General features: G+C 45.0%; 1 protein-coding gene across 5 annotated transcripts in view; it reads left to right on the top strand.

The window, feature by feature from the left end:
- The window catches only part of LOC311131967 (septin-7), a gene marked incomplete at its 5' end in the record, with an annotated part of 40,087 nt that overhangs the window by 8,690 nt on the left and 12,964 nt on the right, over positions 1-18,433 (top strand). For all 5 annotated transcript variants that reach the window (XM_084165096.1, XM_084165098.1, XM_084165097.1 and 2 more), the window contains 4 exons: positions 4,519-4,625; positions 14,836-14,936; positions 15,083-15,217; positions 18,174-18,291. In XM_084165096.1, the coding sequence (XP_084021222.1) occupies positions 4,519-4,625; positions 14,836-14,936; positions 15,083-15,217; positions 18,174-18,291 (461 nt within the window). The remainder of the gene's footprint in view (positions 1-4,518; positions 4,626-14,835; positions 14,937-15,082; positions 15,218-18,173; positions 18,292-18,433) is intronic.

The raw sequence follows: 18,433 nt of genomic DNA, 5'->3' as shown, positions 1-18,433 counted from the left end.
TACCGAACTTCGTCTTGCCTCAAGAGAAAACGTTGTGTGCACGAACAGTCAAAAATGAACAGCAACGTCACGAAATGGTCATAATATATGCACGAACTGTTTCGACTGGGAAGTAAGCATGCGACAGGCTTTAGGCTCTCTTGGTCAGAACTGATTGTCGGCAGGCCAAGTCAATGAAAGTGGGCCACAGCAGTCAGATGTTTGCGTCAGGGAGTTGACTTACTCGCTGACTCGTTAAAGGAAATTGATGGGTTTGCCAGAAGATATTTAAAGATTGTCACACGCTAGCCAGACCTATAAAGTTTTATTGTCTTTTTTCCTGTGCCCTATTTGAAGGGAAAATCCCTTTTTTCACCACACACACTATCATCTGAGGCATACTTTACCTGAACGTTAAATACAGTGAAAGCAGGATTACCTCAGCCAGTTTCTGAACAGAACCACTTTCAATTTCAGCCGTCAGTGTATTTTCTGCCCCGTGTCACTGCAGTAGAAGGCAGCGCCGTCAAATGAACTGTCTCCCTCCCTCTCTGCAATCCAAACCTTTTCCTGCTCCCCCTCCCGCCCCAGGAAGCCCCTCTCTCCTTGCATGCAGAGCAGGGCGAAGTTCCTCTGAATAAGCCTTCATTGTTGACACAGCTGCTGGAAATGTCCTTTTAAAGGAAGTGTGCTGCTGGTTGGATTGGTTGCTGATCGAGGAGGGCCACTGGCAGGCATGGGTCAGGCAGGGCTGCACTGAGAGGGTGCCAGGGCCATGGTCATGCTCTGGTCTGGTGGCACTTGAATGCTACTTTCTAGGTCCAGGTCACATAAACCAGCATAGTTCTAGCTGTACAATCACAGAGGCTTCACCTAATACTGTTAATGTGTCAGATCTCTCACATCGTTACAAACACTGCAGTGCCTCAAGACTAAGTCTATTCCATTGCCCTTTGTAGATATTCAATTGACTGGTTTTCAAACGACGACACATTTTGAGTTGGGGGTTAGGCTACAACAGTAGCATCCATGCTAACTGCTCTCCAGTTTTCCCTGTCAACCAGACCACTGCGGAGGATCCCATCCCAGTGTAGGGAGATCCCTTCCCAGGCCCCAGCTATAGCCCAGTGTAGGGAGATCCCAATTCTCATTTCCGTGACCATAGGGATTTAAGAGGCCTCTTTCTCTCTGCCTACTCCGCAAACAAATTCTGCAACTCCAGCTCTGAATAGCTTACATCAGCTCTGATATCCCTCCTTCATCCATCTCTCCCTCCCTCTCTCTCGTCTGCAAACAAGCAAACCCACCTCTGAAGTCTGAATAGACAACTTGCTCGCTGGTATCCTGCCATCCCTCTCTCTCTCCCCCACCCTCCTGTTCCCTTCCTTCACTCTATCCCTCACTCCATCCTCCCACCCAGAGAGATGTGTAGTGTTCTGGCTCCTGTCTTCTTTTCTGTGGCCATAGAGCTAAGCTTCCTCTCTCTCTGCCAATCAATGCTGCTGGATCTGAATCTCTGTATTGAACCAGCTTCACAGACATTCTGTCAGCTTATGGTTTCCCTAATGCAAGCTGACATTTTTAAGACAGTCGTATTTCAGCCCACTGTTTTCACAAGACCACAACATGTCCCCTCCCCACCTTCCACCATTCTCCACCCAGCTCTCGGTGAGAGGAGTAGGCCCTAAATCCTGACTTCCGTCCTGAAGAAATATCCACATAGATGATCATATCCACATCGTTCCTCATAACAGCCCGACCGCTAAAACATTTCCGTTGTTATTGTGAGGTCAGTGTGGCTCTAGCCCTGGCGGAAAACATTTACCATGTGAAAGAGTGTGTTGAAAGAGCCTTGTTATAAGGGATGGAGGGAGGGAGGGAGCGCGAAAGAGTGCTCTCCTTTGTGTGGTGTTTCTATCTCTCTCTCCCTCTCTGCCTCTTTCTTGCTCTCTCTTTCCTTGCACACAAGCGTTCAGTAGCTGGTTCATTGGCAGTAGTGAGTTGTAGATGGAGGCTGGGCCTAACCACTCTTCTAAAGGGCAGGAAAAACGCAGAGCACGGTTGGTGCATGCAGCAGCAGTGTGATTCGGTCCTGTGCCAGCCCAGCCTGCGCCTCCAGACCCCTTTCATCACACAGCTCCCTTTGTTCAGCCCCTTTCTTAGGCCCCCCCGTCCCCATGCCAACCATTGCTATGTATACTGTTGATGGCGTTGGCTTACCCAGACATAAGGAGGCACCTGGGATTGTTCTCTGAAAATCTGACAAAGATGGTGAAGGAAAATGTAGCCCATATACAAATTCCAGAGCATACTATTGAATGAGCGTACTATGGAATGAATATTTGCTAAAGGAAATGTTCATTGAAATACACTAAGTCAATTAAAATCATGGAACAAGGTTGGATATAGTCTCAATATACAGCATGTTGGAAAGGGAGACACAAAATGAAGTTGAACCTTTATAGTATACAGTGAGGGAAAAAAGTATTTGATCCCCTGCTGATTTTGTACGTTTGCCCACTGACAAAGACATGATCAGTCTATAATTTTAATGGTAGGTTTATTTGAACAGTGAGAGACAGAATAACAACAAAAAAAATCCAGAAAAACGCATGTCAAATGTTATAAATTGATTTGCATTTTAATGAGGGAAATAAGTATTTGACCCCTCTGCAAAACATGACTAAGTACTTGGTGGCAAAACCCTTGTTGGCAATCAGAGGTCAGACGTTTCTTGTAGTTGGCCACCAGGTTTGCACACATCTCAGGAGGGATTTTGTCCCACTCCTCTTTGCAGATCTTCTCCAAGTCATTAAGGTTTTGAGGCTGAGGTCATTGTCATGCTGGAATACCCATCCACAACCCATTTTCAATGCCCTGGCTGAGGGAAGGAGGTTCTCACCCAAGATTTGACGGTACATGGCCCCGTCCATCGTCCCTTTGATGCGGTGAAGTTGTCCTGTCCCCTTAGCAGAAAAACACCCCCAAAGCATAATGTTTCCACCTCCATGTTTGTCGGTGGGGATGGCGTTCTTGGGGTCATAGGCAGCATTCCTCCTCCTCCAAACACGGCGAGTTGAGTTGATGCCAAAGAGCTCCATTTTGGTCTCATCTGACCACAACACTTTCACCCAGTTCTCCTCTGAATCATTCAGATGTTCATTGGCAAATTTCAGACGGGCATGTATATGTGCTTTCTTGAGCAGGGGGACCTTGCGGGTGCTGCTGGATTTCAGTCCTTCACGGCGTAGTGTGTTACCAATTGTTTTCTTGGTGACTATGGTCCCAGCTGCCTTGAGATCATTGACAAGATCCTCCCGTGTAGTTCTGGGCTGATTCCTCACCGTTCTCATGATCATTGCAACTCCACGAGGTGAGATCTTGCATGGAGCCCCAGGCCAAGGGAGATTGACAGTTCTTTTGTGTTTCTTCCATTTGCGAATAATCGCACCAACTGTTGTCACCTTCTCACCAAGCTGCTTGGCGATGGTCTTGTAGCCCATTCCAGCCTTGTGTAGGTCTACAATCTTGTCCAAGACATCCTTGGAGAGCTCTTTGGTCTTGGCCATGGTGGAGAGTTTGGAATCTGATTGATTGATTGCTTCTGTGGACAGGTGTCTTTTATACAGGTAACAAACTGAGATTAGGAGTACTCCCTTTAAGAGTGTGCTCCTAATCTGAGCTCGTTACCTGTATAAAAGACTCCTGGGAGCCAGAAATCTTTCTGATTGAAAGGGGGTCAAATACTTATTTCCCTCATTAAAATGTAAATCAATTTATAACATTTTTGACATGCGTTTTTCTGGATTTTTTTTGTTGCTATTCTGTCTCTCACTGTTCAAATAAACCTACCATTAAAATTATAGACTGATCATTTCTTTGTCAGTGGGCAAACGTACAAAATCAGCAGGGGAGCAAATACTTTTTTCCCTCATTGTACAAGACAAATTCCCCAAATATTTTGTGGTAAGACAGAGTCACTGTAACGGTATGATGACTTTGCCATCCCCTGGCTTCTCTCATCAGAAGAATCCCTGATTAGATTCCTGAAATGCAGACAAGAAAATAATTTGACTGGGAGGAAAGATATTCAGCCCTCCCTCCCTCTCCTGTCTCTCTCCTTCTCTCCATCTCATGTTCAATTTAAACACTGCACAATTTACAAGTGTAAATATTGTACTATATATTGTGCCTTCCTGTATTATACTTATGATAAAATGTTTATTCTATTCTACTGAGCCATTTACTTTATGTTCGTATTCTTACCTTTTATTTCTTGTTGTTGCATTGTCAAGAAGGAACCTGCAAGTAAGCATTTCGTTGGATGGGGTATACCATGTGTATCCTTCACATACGACTAATAATACAACTTGACTTGACGCTGAGGAACGATCTGGAGATGTTGCGACTCAGTCTGGCGTGAAAACAAGGATTAGAAAAACAGTGCGAAATACACCTCTTGAAATTAATCTCTCTACCCCTCTCTCTCACTCTTCTCTCGCCCCCATTTCTCTTTATCTGCCCCCCCTCTTTCTCTAGGTGAATCTGGTTTGGGGAAGTCTACACTGATCAACTCCCTCTTCCTGACAGACTTGTATTCTCCTGAATACCCTGGTCCCTCCCACAGAATCAAGAAGACTGTACAGGTAAACACTAAGATGCCCTATCTATTTGATGTATTTATTCATGGTATATTTGAATGGGAACAGATAGAAACACAGTGAATAAACGATCACCTGATTATATGTTGCACCATAGCGCCAACACATTTTCAACACCCTACTTGTGTTTCTCTCTAGGAATAAAACGTTATACTTCTGTCCCTTTTGTAACAGATTAGTAATCCCCGCCCCTCCCTCCTCTAACAGGAAACGACTGTTCTTTTCCAAAAGAAAATAAATATTTCAGCTCACTCGCCACATTAAAAAGCTGTTTCCCCTTTCTGTTGCTTTATGTGCAGTGTGGTAGCTAGGTAACGTGTCTCCATCCTGTCTGACTTACCCATAAGTCCCTCTGTTGCCCACAAACGGCCTGCTATTCTCTGGTATATTATCTGATGTTGAGGCACTGCCAAGTCAGCAGGTTTTATAATGCTGGAGCCTAAAGGAATTCATACCAGTAGGCCTAACCCAGTAGGTTTGGCCATAATCTGTCTGATGCAGATCTGGGTCGTGTTAAGTGGGAATGACATAGAAGAAAACGGTCCGAAACAGGCCCTGTAATATTTTTCTCTGGGCTGTGGCCTCTTCTGGAATAGTTTAACCCTGGCATTGGCCTGGTTAACTGCTGGTACCCCAGGCTGTGCTAACACAGGTGTGCCCCAGCCAGCTCCCACCCTGCCCTTTCTGTTCTTTTGTTTTGGTTCGTTGATGTCACAGCCCTGACCCTCCCTCCACTTCATACCTGCTCTCTGACATGCTTCTGGGTTGGCCACTCATAACCTGTTACACTCCGACAGGGTGGTATCTACTCATAACCTGTTACACTCCGACAGGGTGGTATCTACTCATAACCTGGTACACTCCGACAGGGTGGTATCTACTCATAACCTGGTACACTCCGACAGGGTGGTATCTACTCATAACCTGGTACCACCGCTGCCCAGTCTGTTGTCTGTCTGTCTGTTTGTGAATAACAAGGCTTACAACCAGTTAATCTACTTAGACTAGGAGGAATGACTTTGACTGCAAAGATATGGGCCTCTGTAAACACACAGAATATCAGACTGACTCATTGACTGGGAAAACGAATGGTGTGCAAAACAAATAGCAACAGGGAGTTTTTGCTGGAGAGAGAACTAGTACATTTCATTATAACTGGAGTCATGCTCCTCTCCTCTCTGTGGGTGTAATAGTAGTGACTACTGAGACAGAAGTTGTTGCTCAGGTCAGGGGAAATTAGTTGTACTCGCTAAGGCAGGGAACGTTATTTCTAAAAAGGGTAACAGGGAGGAAATCGGACATCTCTGAAATGAAAATGGATGGCCCTCCCTTCAGCAAAATATATTTTACCTAATCCCTCCCTGAACGTTTGGGAAAAAAACAAGTGACCCTCCCCTATACCCAAAATAATAATTAAAACAAAGTGGATAGCAGAGAACATGTCTACCGTTTACCCTCACAGACCAGAGCCTTAGAGATGCAGTTTTAGAAACAGTTTTATGTTCTGTAAGCATTACATGGCAACGCAGGAATTTCGTTAGCGCACAGGGCTTCGGGACAGAAGGTTGTGTGTTCGCAGACCACCGTGAACAAGAGTAGGGGTGAAAAGTTATCCTGTATAGTAAAAGCATTGCATGAATCTATCAACGTATTTGCAGGTCCGAGAAAAAATTGACTTTTATAAAAATGTCATGCAATTCTGTCATTTTACATATTAGCAGGATCTTTTTTAATACCACACAAATTACCGGAATTCCAGGCTAAGAATGGACAGAGAGATAGGCCTATGTGTTCATCTTATCATATTTCTCCAATGTCAAATCAGTGTCTTGTTTGCATCGAAACTGTCCCTGTTAAATAAATAATTAAATCTGACACGTCATAAGGAATCTGAGCATGATACTTTCAAAAGTTAAGCCTAACTTTCCACCCCAGACAGAGTAGGCCTACCGACACAGGAAAATGTAAGCTTTAACTACTGGCTACTCTTCTTCCATGGCTTAACCCAATGAGAGAAGGTAACAAGTGTTTCCCTTAAAGCTGTCTGGGTTCAAACATATTGATACAGAAAGTGAATAGCTTAGTCAATTGATAGTGACAGATTACTTCCCAAGCAAAGTCTATTTCTTTGTCTCCTCTGCTATAGAAGGTTGTAGCTCAGCCTCTGAATGTCAGAGAAACTAAACAATTATATATTTCCACATATGCATCGGAGTCACGTCTTTCACAGCTTGTTTCTAGCATAAAGCACTGCATACCAAAGCGCTGTTATAGATCACTTTATATAATCGGATCGGTTTTATTTTCTTAAAATATCTTAAGCTAACAAGGGGTATGCCTGTGCTTTTTGCCATTTTCTTTAATAAAAGGAAGGCCTATGGTATGCCCTCTCATACCCCCTCAATTTGAGTCTTGGTTTTAACTTAGCCTACCTCCGTGTCAGTGCAGGGCTGTTATTTAAAGAGTGCATGGTGGGTGGAGGAATTGACCAACAAATCTATGGATATAGCATCCTATAGCCTAATTTCGTCTGTCAAACAGGTAGACCTACCTCTTACTTCTTAAATAGGAAGAAATGGGCTCCAACACAAAGCCTTCTTGTTCTTAGTAAGTCTAATTAAAATGGAGACTGTTGAAATGAGTTATGCCTACTCTAATTGACTTACTTTCAGCACCATGAGCTGTCCATTTCTGATTGATTGTGCTGCGGCTGCTGCTTCATGTTTCAGCACCACAATGTAAGTTACTTGAATCTGGCTTATTGTGAGGTCAATAACTCAGATAAATACATCATGGGCAAGAAACATATATATTGTTTTTATCAAATCAATTATATTAGTATCAAGCTATCAAAGTTGACCTCCGGTCCTCCTCCTCATCCTCGCTCTCCTTCTCATACTGAACAGAACATAGGTTATATCCCTCAAACTCAACTCTGGACCTTGACGCCAGTACCACTGCATTGTTTCATTGTTCCCCTCCTAATCAGAGTGATTTAGACCTGGGACACCAGGTGTAGCATAGACAGGTAATGATGGGAAAACCAGCAGGCTCTGGACTTTGTAGGGTAAGAGTTGAGTACCCCTGGGATATAGTCTAGTCTGCGCGCGCCTAATAAAAACATATTCTGTGAAGGAGCCTTTGACTCTCCTCCTGACCTGCCACTGCAGGCCTACACAGCACAGCCATTGGTTAGGCAGCGCACAAAGGTTTTGATCAGCAAGAGCAGAGCAGGCCGGGGCTCAGGGTTGGAATATCCATTGCGGTGTGTAATGCAGCCTAGTTTTATTTACACCATCCCAGCAGCTGTCTTAGAAATATAACTTTGCTCTGTGCTTCTCCGAGCATGCACTTTGTAGCCTATAGGCTATGGATAATTTGAGACCACACTAAATAGCCTATAGGCACACTTGATATTGCGTGTCCAGCGGAGATTCAGAGATGAGGGGCGACATCGGGCACACATCGAGATATATATATATATATATATAGGGCAGACTAGGGCATACCTATAAATAGTAAAACCAGAGAAACTGATCATCTTGCAGTGGTCTCTTACTTTTTCCCAGAGAGATAGATAGATATATATATCCTAATAAGCAACTAATTCTAAAACATAAGTATTGAAAGTTAATCAATTACAAATTACATGACCCCTCCGCTGGACTAGATAAAAAATAATAATAATACTAAACCCTCCCCTTGACTGAAACTGAAAAAGCCTGACCCTCTCCCAATTTCCTCCAGGTCCCCATTCTGTACATTTCGATCCATCCCTAACATCCCTAGCTGCCTGATGGCCACTGCTGTAAAACTGTAGCCAGATGCACACATACACAAGTCTTCTATTAGTCTAGTCTGATGAGGGATGAGCCCCAGTCAATCTGGGAAATCAAGTTACAACCAACCAAGGGGATAACGATCAGACCACCACACTTCCCCGTGATTTATGATACACACACACACTCACAATGTAATTTTTCATTAAGAGAAGCATTGAAATTGATGAGATTTTATATTTTTGTGTAGGATTATGGATTCTCCTAAACTGGTCCAAACTAGTGTTTTGCTACTGGTATGGTGGTATTGACAGTGGGGTATGAATGGTATTAGTGATTTTATAGATATTCCCTCTCCTACTCTATTTGCCCACACGTTGAGAAATACTTTTCTTCTCCCGTCCAGTTTTATCACTGACACTGCCATGTTTCTGAATATGGAATATTCAAACGTCTGTGAAAGAAGTGTCTGTAAAACATCACCACTGCAGACACCTATTTGTAAATGTCTGTTTTGCTGAGAGAGCTGCCTTTATCTGTTTGCTGATCTCTGAGCCCAGGTTTGAATGAGCCTAATGTGAAGTTAAGAGGATTCCCCAAAATGTCCCATCCTTTTGGTTTATTCTGTTTGTCTTGCAGCTGCCTGAATGAGTTCCCTAACTCAGCCACACACACACAGCCACAGACACACACACACAACCACACGCACAAGCTCTGACTGGCGTTGGATCTCATTTAATATGTCAAGTATGGCCTCCAGGCCAATTCCTGGTGTTGAAAGCCATAAACAGCCTGCAGTGTGTGTGTGTGCACGCCATAGGATTGGCCATGCACGCGCCTCACAGCACAGAGGGGCACTCCAAACAGACTGTTTCCTGTGTTGATTGAACAGGTGTTAAACATGGGTCTCTTTTATCAGAGCTGGGCTACATGCCCCTAAATCTAATATCTCTCTGTTCCTATCTCTCCAATGTTTCTCTTACAGCCTGTTTGAGTTCACTGTGCCAATGGCACATCTTATCTTTAACCCAAACACCAGATGTTCTCGGGAGGAGTGGATTTATTTATTATTTTGTCATTTTTTGGTCAGTAAAGAGGCGTTGTTTTGTGAGGTGCTGGTTTATTTGTTTTGTTAAAGCGAATTTTGCTGTTTGCTTGAGTGATTTTAGATGGCACGTAGTTCCATTCGATCATGCCTCCATATAATACTGTGCATTGCATTGACTTAGTTTTGTATTTTGGGACTGTAAAGAGACTTCTTGTTGCATGTCTTGTAGGGTACGAATGTCAGAGCTGTATGTTAGCTGATTGAATAGACAGTTTGGAATTTTTAACACAAGAAGTGACGCAGTCAACCTCTCCTCTACTCCTGGGTTGACTACCCAGGTTGTTTGTGTCTTTGTTTGTTGGCGCAGCACTGGCAGTAAAAATCCCAGTCCTTACTAAGGGTTCTGAATCTGAAGATTGAGGGAGGAAAGGAGGGAGACTGACAAGGAGAGAGCTGGAGAAAGAGAAGGGAGCGGGAGGATCTGATCTGTCTGGGTGTCACTACTACCACTACCTGGCGCCATGCCAGTTGAAGAAGAGGAAGTAGTCATAGTACTAACAGGAAGTAGTACTGAAGGTGCCAGACTTGGTTTACCGTCTCATGATGACAACACCTGATCAATGGTTAGCCTTCTAGTTTGACCTGCTTCCTCTCCTGGGCCCTCAGCATAGGTTAGGTGTGCAGCAGGAGTGCTATCTAGTTTTCAGACTTCACAGAAACATCCATCCAAGAAGGATTACCCACATTGTATTGTACCTCCCCTTTGAAGTTGCATGAAAGTGATCCCGTTTCTGTGATTCACTGCCAATAGAAACATAGCCTCTGCCTGGGTGTGTGTGGTATTCTATGTAGCTAGCTTACACCCACAGAAGCTCCAGCATTTCTCTGGACTTGTTCCCTCTCATGTGTGATTCTTCTCAACACTACAGTCTAAATCTCCACTAAGCCCAGACAGCACTGCTCTGTTTTCACCCAGCACCCGCCAATTTGTTTACCTGCGCATTACACACCCTTAAGCACTTATTAAAGTTTAAACGAGATTAGAGTGCATGTCTGTGTTTTCTCTGCTTCCTTTGGCTCCAATCGTGAGCGTTATTCCAGAGGTTTCCTGATAAACTTGGCAGGGTCAGGATCCCAGAAGGGAAGAGTAGTTAGTGGGAACTCTCTGCTTGTTTATCCTAGAGGAGGAGGAGAGGAAGAATGACTACAGCCTTTCTTTCTTTCTTTCTTTCTTTCTTTCTTTTTTACGTCTCCCTCTGTCCAGGAACCACAAACTAATGACATTTCACATAATTGTGGTGTCTTTTGTTTCCCAGTCGAGCCAGAGTGATGTGATGAAACCCAATGGAATGCATTGGTTGGGTAATGAACAACAGACCCACCAAGATCCATCCAGATCTGTTTGGAGGTCTGAAGACTGTGGGGTGATGAGGGTTATGCTATATTATGTTATTGGAGGGACAGTGCTAGCCTGGTCCCAGATGTATTCCTCCTATTCAGCCAACTCCAGTGCTCATTGCCACCAACCATAGGAGTTGGCTGAACAAATCTGGACCAGGGCAGGGCAGGGCAGGCGTCTATGTCGGTTAGTTAAGAACAGATGTAGAGGGGACGAGGCTAGCGCTTAGCGTGCTAATGTCTGTCTGCCAGCCCAATGTCCTCGTGTAACACAGCTGAGCAAACCAACCGTAGCGGAGAGGAGTGTGGCGAAATGGTCAGTGTTGTGTTCCTCTTCCCTGTCTGTCTGTGAGGACGTTGTGGTCAGTCACTTAGAGGCATGGCTGTGGCATGACTCACTCTGTTGAGGAGAGAGGTAGGAACCGAACGAGAGAGGGGAGAGAGCGGGGGGTGGGGGATGAGAGAGTGAAAAGGAAGAGAGCGGGGGAAGGGAGAAAGGAGGGAGGGATTAGATATGTGTACAGATTATTTCGTAGATGTTTACTCAGCACTGATCTCTCTTCTCCTACCATTACACTGTTTAGTACCATCTAACTCCTTCCAGACAGGGAGGGGTCCATGTCAGTTGTTTTTGTTCATTCAGTGTCTCACACTAGCATCTGCCATTCATGACACTGTAAAGGGCGCAGTCGGTTGAAGAGCATGAATGAAACCTGTTTTGTAATGCCACTGTCAATCATCTATGCTATGATGGAGCCTGAGAAGATATCTGTAACCAGTTTTTAGTTTTGGTTACAACGCCAGGGTTGTGGGTTCGATTCCCACGGGGGGCCAGTCACTAACTGTAAGTTGCTCTGAATATTTAGCTCTATGCTAAATGACTAAAATGTAAAAAATGTAAACAGGACAGTCTAGAGAAGGGGGAGGGGAAGTGAGTGAGGAAAAGAGGGGAGAGAGAGAGAAGGAATGAGAGTGGAAGAAGGGAGAAAGTCCTACTCTGATGGTGCTTAAAGGACCAGGGTGAGGTCTATGAATATGGAGTTAGAGGTCAGGTAAAGAGACAGGAGGAGCTTAATGTGCAGTCTGATGGATTCCTGGAAATGGAAGGGTAGGTCAGGGGCAGTAAAAGGCAGCACTACACACACACACACACACACACACACACACTGTGTGAACAGCCGTGTTCTAGCCAGGCCCCCAGTGTCCGGTCTGGTGCGTAGCAACCTGCGTAGCAACGTAGCGGTGCCAAAAGCCCTGGTCTGCCCTAGAAAGCCCTGGTCTGCCCTAGAAAGCCCTGGTCTGCCCTAGAAGGCCTATATAAATTATGACCACCAGAACGGACACCACATTTTTTGGGGGGGGGACTGTCGTTTTGGGCTCAAATTAGTTAATGATCAAGTTTGATCCCCACTGTGAATTATTACAAATTTGGACAGACAGACAGACGTGTTGTCACGCTGCCTTATAAAAAAAAAAAACAAAAAAAAAAAAAGCTGTGTGCATTCCAGCTCTGACGATTGAGTGACTCACGTCAACCGACAAATCTAGATTTACTAGCTGGAAATAAAATAAAAAATCTAACCATGCAATTTCCCTCTCCATTGTTTTCCCTGCTGGTTAGTAGTTCAACTGTGGCTGGAGCACGCACGAACACACACACACACACACACACGCACGAACACACACACACACACACAGATCCGTTCACACATGACATCATCTGTGTTTTCAAAACATCCTTCAGAAGAGAACCCATCATGACCTGTCTATGCTACAGATAACGGTTTGGAAAAGTATGCATTGTTTCTGGGTCAAGGATGGTTGTCTAAAGTATGCCTTTCATGCTTTTGAACGTAGTCTTTCAAATCAACAAAGTTAGCTATATTTTGAGAGGATGTGCGTAGATGAATTGATAAGATGATACCTGTGAAAGTGTGACTCCTGCTTTTAGTGTTCTTTCTGCACAGCCAGCTAGCCATTCTAAATGGTGTCATTATTAGTGTTGTGGCAGAACGGTGGTCTGGACACAGTGGCCTGTTCAAACAGCCGTAAGATTGCGTCCCAAATGGCACCCTATTCCCTACATAGTGCACTACTTTTGAGCAGAGCACTATGGGTCCTGGTCAAAAGTAGTGCACCTAATAAGGAATAGGGTGCGATTTGGGACAGATAAGTCACCCACCCAGAAAGCAGACCTACCGCCCGGCCTGGCAGGACACCCTTTTAGGTCCAACTCTGATCCCTTTCACTAGCTGACTGGAAATAGATGCTCCCCCACTAAACACCTGTTTTCTCTTTAATTACCTGTCTCTCCTTTTTTGATCCTCAAAATGTTTTGACTCATCACTGACTCAAACAGTTGTTATTTTATCTCTCTCTCTCTCTCTCTCTCTCTCTCTCTCTCTCTCTCTCTCTCTCTCTCTCTCTCTCTCTCTCTCTCTCTCTCTCTCTCCCTTATCTCCCTCTCTCCCTTATCTCCCTCTCTCTCGCTCTCTCCCTCTCCCTTCTCTCTCGCTTTCTCTCTCCCCCTCCCTTCTCTCTCTCACCTAAATCAGCTTGACCATCACCTACCAAAACACACTAGTTGTTTTCTCTTTTATTTCCCTCTTATTTTCTTTCGGAGGTCTAGCTAAATCAGCTCTCAGGCTGTTGCTCTGTGTTAGCCGGCCAGGTGGTGGCCTGCCCACAGTGGGGCCCACAGTGGGGCTGTGTGTGGGAGAGGAAGCCTTTAGCCAGGGCCCAGCTGGTGGGCAGAGGGAGAGCAGCCGTAACCCAGCCTCGGGCCCAGACCACGGGCATTCTGTGGCGCTGTCTAAGTGGAAGGTGACGGCTCAGTTTAGCTGCCTGTGGTTAAACTGAAATGTGCTGCTCTTTGGGAAACCATGGGCTGCCGGCTGGGCTGGCTTTCTCAAAATGGTCCTACAGCAATGAAGTATGTCATCAAGTAAACAAAATGGTAGTAAGGCCGCTTATATCACGAAGTACATCCAGTTGTGATATGATGTGTGTGAAAGCATGAGGTATAGTAGTGTTTTATGTTGGGGTCTGTGTACAACTGCTAAAGCTGAGCTTGCTTTTACTGTACATACACAATGATGGCTTCCATTGCAATCTGAGCGGAACACGGCAGGCCTTCCATATGTTCCTCCTGATTTAATTAATTGAAGTGCAGCTCATCTGCTAATTACAAGTGCTGGTCTGGCTCGCCTGCTGATTTTAAAGCTCTCTGATCAGCTAAGAGGCCACTCTGCAAGCCGCTCTGTACACCCCTTACTGGACACTCCAGGTGGGCAGCCAAATACAGCTCTCTCTGGGTCTAAGGTCAAAGATCTTCTAAGACCGTGTTGCTGGATTCATCCTCACAGTCTGCCTGGCTGGCAACCTTCCACAAGCGTATCTCTATCTGTGATTTATATCCGTGATATCTGTGATATAATGCCACATTTTTTTCTACCTGGGCTTTTGTAGTTTGATGGGTAGCTAACTTCTCCGAACAGACACTTTCTAGATAAAGATGAAAGGAAAGGACTGTCAGACCTCCTAACCAAGCCCCTGAGTCTGAGCCCATCCCCTCAACAGAGGAGGAGTGCTTTGAGGTGGAGAGACTGCAAACTGTAACGATTAGTTATTATTTCTTATACACGCTATGATGCAACGCATCGGATGATTATTTTTTTCAATGTGTCAATATGTTTGTACATGTCCCTATTCCAGCGTTTCTCAAACTTGGTCCTTGGGACACAAAGGGGTGCACGTTTTTGTTTTTTATCAACAGTGTAGTGCTAGGGCAAAAACCAAAATGTGCACCCCTTGGGGTCTCGAGGACCGAGTTTGGGAAACCCTGCCCTATTCAAATGAACCATAAATGGGAAGAGATTGATGTAATGGTGTTTTTGGAAGTTCAACATGATTCTGTGCTGAATTTCTACACGTCTTTGTTGTAATTATTTAGTGTTCTCTACAATCTCAGGTGGAGCAGTCTAAGGTGCTGGTAAAGGAAGGAGGAGTTCAGCTTCTTCTCACCATCGTTGACACGCCAGGGTTCGGGGACGCTGTCGACAACAGTAACTGGTACGTCTGACTGGCTGGCCGGTTAACCGGCTGACTGACTGACTAGCCTGCCCTATATCTCTATCTGAATGTGTATATTCTACATTAAATGTAGACACAATGTTACCTGACATTAAGTAATGTATGTGTGCTCTGCTCTCCTATAGCTGGCAGCCAGTCATCGATCACATCGACAGTAAGTTTGAGGATTACCTAAACTCAGAGTCCCGGGTCAACAGACGGCAAATGCCTGACAACAGAGTGCACTGCTGCCTCTACTTCATCGCCCCCTCTGGACACGGGTAGGTACTGCAGCTGAAAAACAACATAAAAATTCAGTCGTGAATCACAGAGTTGAAATTGTCGTGTTGCTTCTGAAAATTTAAATAATTCTTCAAGGGTTAATTGAGCATGATCTTGAGGCTCTTGAGACTGTTCCCTAACAGGGCAGACTAGACAGGGTATTGGTCACGGGAAGAAATGAGTAGTACAACTACAGTGCATTCGGAAAGTATTCAGACCCCTTGACTTTTTCCACATTTTGTTACGTTACAGCCGTATTGTTTTTTCCCCCCCCTCATCAATCTACACACAATACCACATTATGACAAAGTAAAACAGGTTTTTAGAAATGTTTGCACATTTATAAAAAAAAAAAAACTATAAAGTTTACATAAGTATATACTTTACTTTGTAGAAGCACCTTTGGCAGCGATTACAGCCTCGTGTCTTCTTGGGTATGACGCTACAAGCTTGGCACACCTGTATTTGGGGAGTTTCTCCCATTCTTCTCTGCATATCCTCTCAAGCTCTGTCAGGTTGGATGGGGAGCGCCGCTGCACAGCTATTTTCAGGTTTCTCCAGAGATGTTCGATCGGGTTCAAGTCCGGGCTCTGGCTGGGCCACTCAAGGACATTCAGATACTTGTCCCGAAGCCACTCCTGCGTTGTCTTGGCTGTGTGCTTAGGGTCATTGTCCTGTTGGAAGGTGAACCTTCGCCCCAGTCTGAGGTCCTGAGCGCTCTGGAGCAGGTTTTCATCAAGAATCTTTCTGTACTTTGCTCCGTTTATCTTTCCCTCGATCCTGACTAGTCTCCCAGTCCCTGCCGCTGAAAAACATTCCCACAGCATGATTCTAACACCACCATGCTTCACCTGGGGATGGTATTGGCCAGGTGATAAGCGGTGCCTGGTTTCTTCCAGATGTGACGCTTGCCATTCAGGCCAAAGAGTTCAATCTTGGTTTCATGAGACCAGAGAATCTTGTTTCTCGTGGTCTGAGAATTCTTTAGGTGCCTTTTGGCAAACTCCAAGCGGGCTGTCATGTGCCTTTTACTGAGGAGTGGCTTCCGTCTGGCCACTCTACCATAAAGGCCCTGTGTAGCTCAGTTGGTAGAGCATGGCCCTTGCAACGCCAGGGTTGTGGGTTCGAATCCCACGGGGGCCAGTATGAAAATGTATGCACTCACTAACTGTAAGTCGCTCTGGATAAGAGCGTCTGCTAAAATGACTAAAATGTAAGGCCTGATTTGGTGGAGGGCTGCAGAGATGGTTATCCTTCTGGAAGGTTCTCCCATCTCCACAGAGGAACTCTGGAGCTCTGTCAGTGACCTCCCTGACCAAGGTCCTTCTCCCTCAATTGCTCAGTTTGGCCGGCGGCCAGCTCCATTTTAAGAATGATGGAGGCCACTGTGTTCTTGGGGACCTTCAATGCTGCAGACATTTTTTGGTACCCTTCCCCAGATCTGTGCCTCGACACAATCCTGTCTCAGCTCTATGGACAATTCCTTCGACCTCATGGCTTGGTTTTTGCTCTGAGATGCCCTGTCAACTGTGGGACCTTATATAGACAGGTGTGTGCCTTTCCAAATAATGTCCAATCCATTGAATTTACCACAGGTGTACTCCAATCAAGTTGTAGAAACATCTCAAGGATGATCAATGGAAACAGGATGCACCTGAGCTCAATTTCGAGTATCATAGCAAAGGGTCTGAATAGTTATGTAAATAAGATATTTCTGTTTGTTTTTTAAATGATAGATTAGCAAACATTTCTAAAAACCTGTTTTTGCTTTGTCATTATAGGGTATTGTGTGTAGATTGATGAGGGGGAAAAAATAATTACATCAATTTTAGAGTAAGGCTGTAACATAACAAAATGTGGAAAAAGGGAAGGGGTCTGAATACTTTAAGAATGCACTGTAATGTGCAGCCTAAGACTGTTTACATGTTGTTAGCTGGTCATCCACCCTCCTGCCCCTGGTGTGGAGTCAAGCTGTCACTGTTCATTTAAGCCTAGCTGCGCTTCCCGCCCCACCCTACTGGGGCTGCTGAGAGGCACACTGGGACATTTACGTAATCTGTCCTCTCCTGGGCTCACTTTGTTGGAGGCTCAGTTTCTCCTCTCTGTATCTTGTCTCCAGTCCGTGCCCTGCTCTGCTCAACACTCAGCTCTCCCTGCTGTTACATTACATCTCTACACTGGGCTACTCTGTGCTCCCCATAAACAAAGGGTCATTTGACAGGCCAGCGCTCTCTCCGTTTGGATGTCAGTGCTCCTCACCGTCTTCTCTGACCAAGTCCTTGTTCTGTTCTGCTCTTCATGTGCCTGGCCTGCCTGGCTGGCTTCTGTCTGAGGTTATCCAAGAGGACTAGCACCATATGGCTCTATTCACATTTAACATCTGTCTCTTCCTCTGTGTCCCCATGGGACTCTCTCAGCACAGCTGGACCCAGGGCAGAGAGAAAAGTGTGAATGTAGGCCAAGTGTGTGTTCACACACACTGATCTTTCAAAATGAAGACTGAAACACAATCATTCCTCACAGTGTGAAGATTCATTCTGCTCTTTTGATCTAACTCTCTGAACATAAAGTTTCATCTAGCCACAGCCAGCCAAGTCAGACCGGAGACTTGTACATGTTGGCATGCCCTTTAGTTTTTTCTTGTCTGCGTGCCAGGATTCAACGTTGTTTAGATATCCCAGCATCTCCTTTCACAAACAGACTGGAGTCTGTAGCTCTGTATGAAATACCAATGTGATGGCTGTTTAAATTAGAGCAGTTTTCAGGAAGACAGAACAGAAGAATCCTGTTCTGCTCAGTGGATTTACAGTGTGTTGTGGGCCGGCCAGATGTGCAGTTTCAGCAGCAATGCTGCCGTGGAGAGGGAGATTAATTCTGGACAGGAAATGCTGTTTTTTTTTAGTCCTGAGGTCATCCAAGCTGTGAAATCTGAGTTTTTCTCTTCTCTCTCTCCAGATTGAAGCCTCTTGATATAGAGTTCATGAAGCGGTTACATGAAAAAGTGAACATCATCCCGCTCATCGCCAAAGCTGACACAATGACTCCTGAGGAGTGCCAACAGTTCAAGAAGCAGGTATGTGTGTACATACTGTGTGTTATGGGTGACCTGTGTGTTTATGGTTTGTTTAAAAAACACGTCTTTCTCTGAATGCAGAAGTCGATAGTTTGTGAGTTGTGTGTGATTAGTAGTGTATGCAAGCTATTCCTGTGGGAGA

Source organism: Coregonus lavaretus (genome assembly GCF_964263955.1).
Source record: "Coregonus lavaretus genome assembly, chromosome: 7".
Lineage (NCBI taxonomy): Eukaryota > Metazoa > Chordata > Actinopteri > Salmoniformes > Salmonidae > Coregonus > Coregonus lavaretus.
This window is presented reverse-complemented; position numbering and strand designations above follow the sequence as displayed.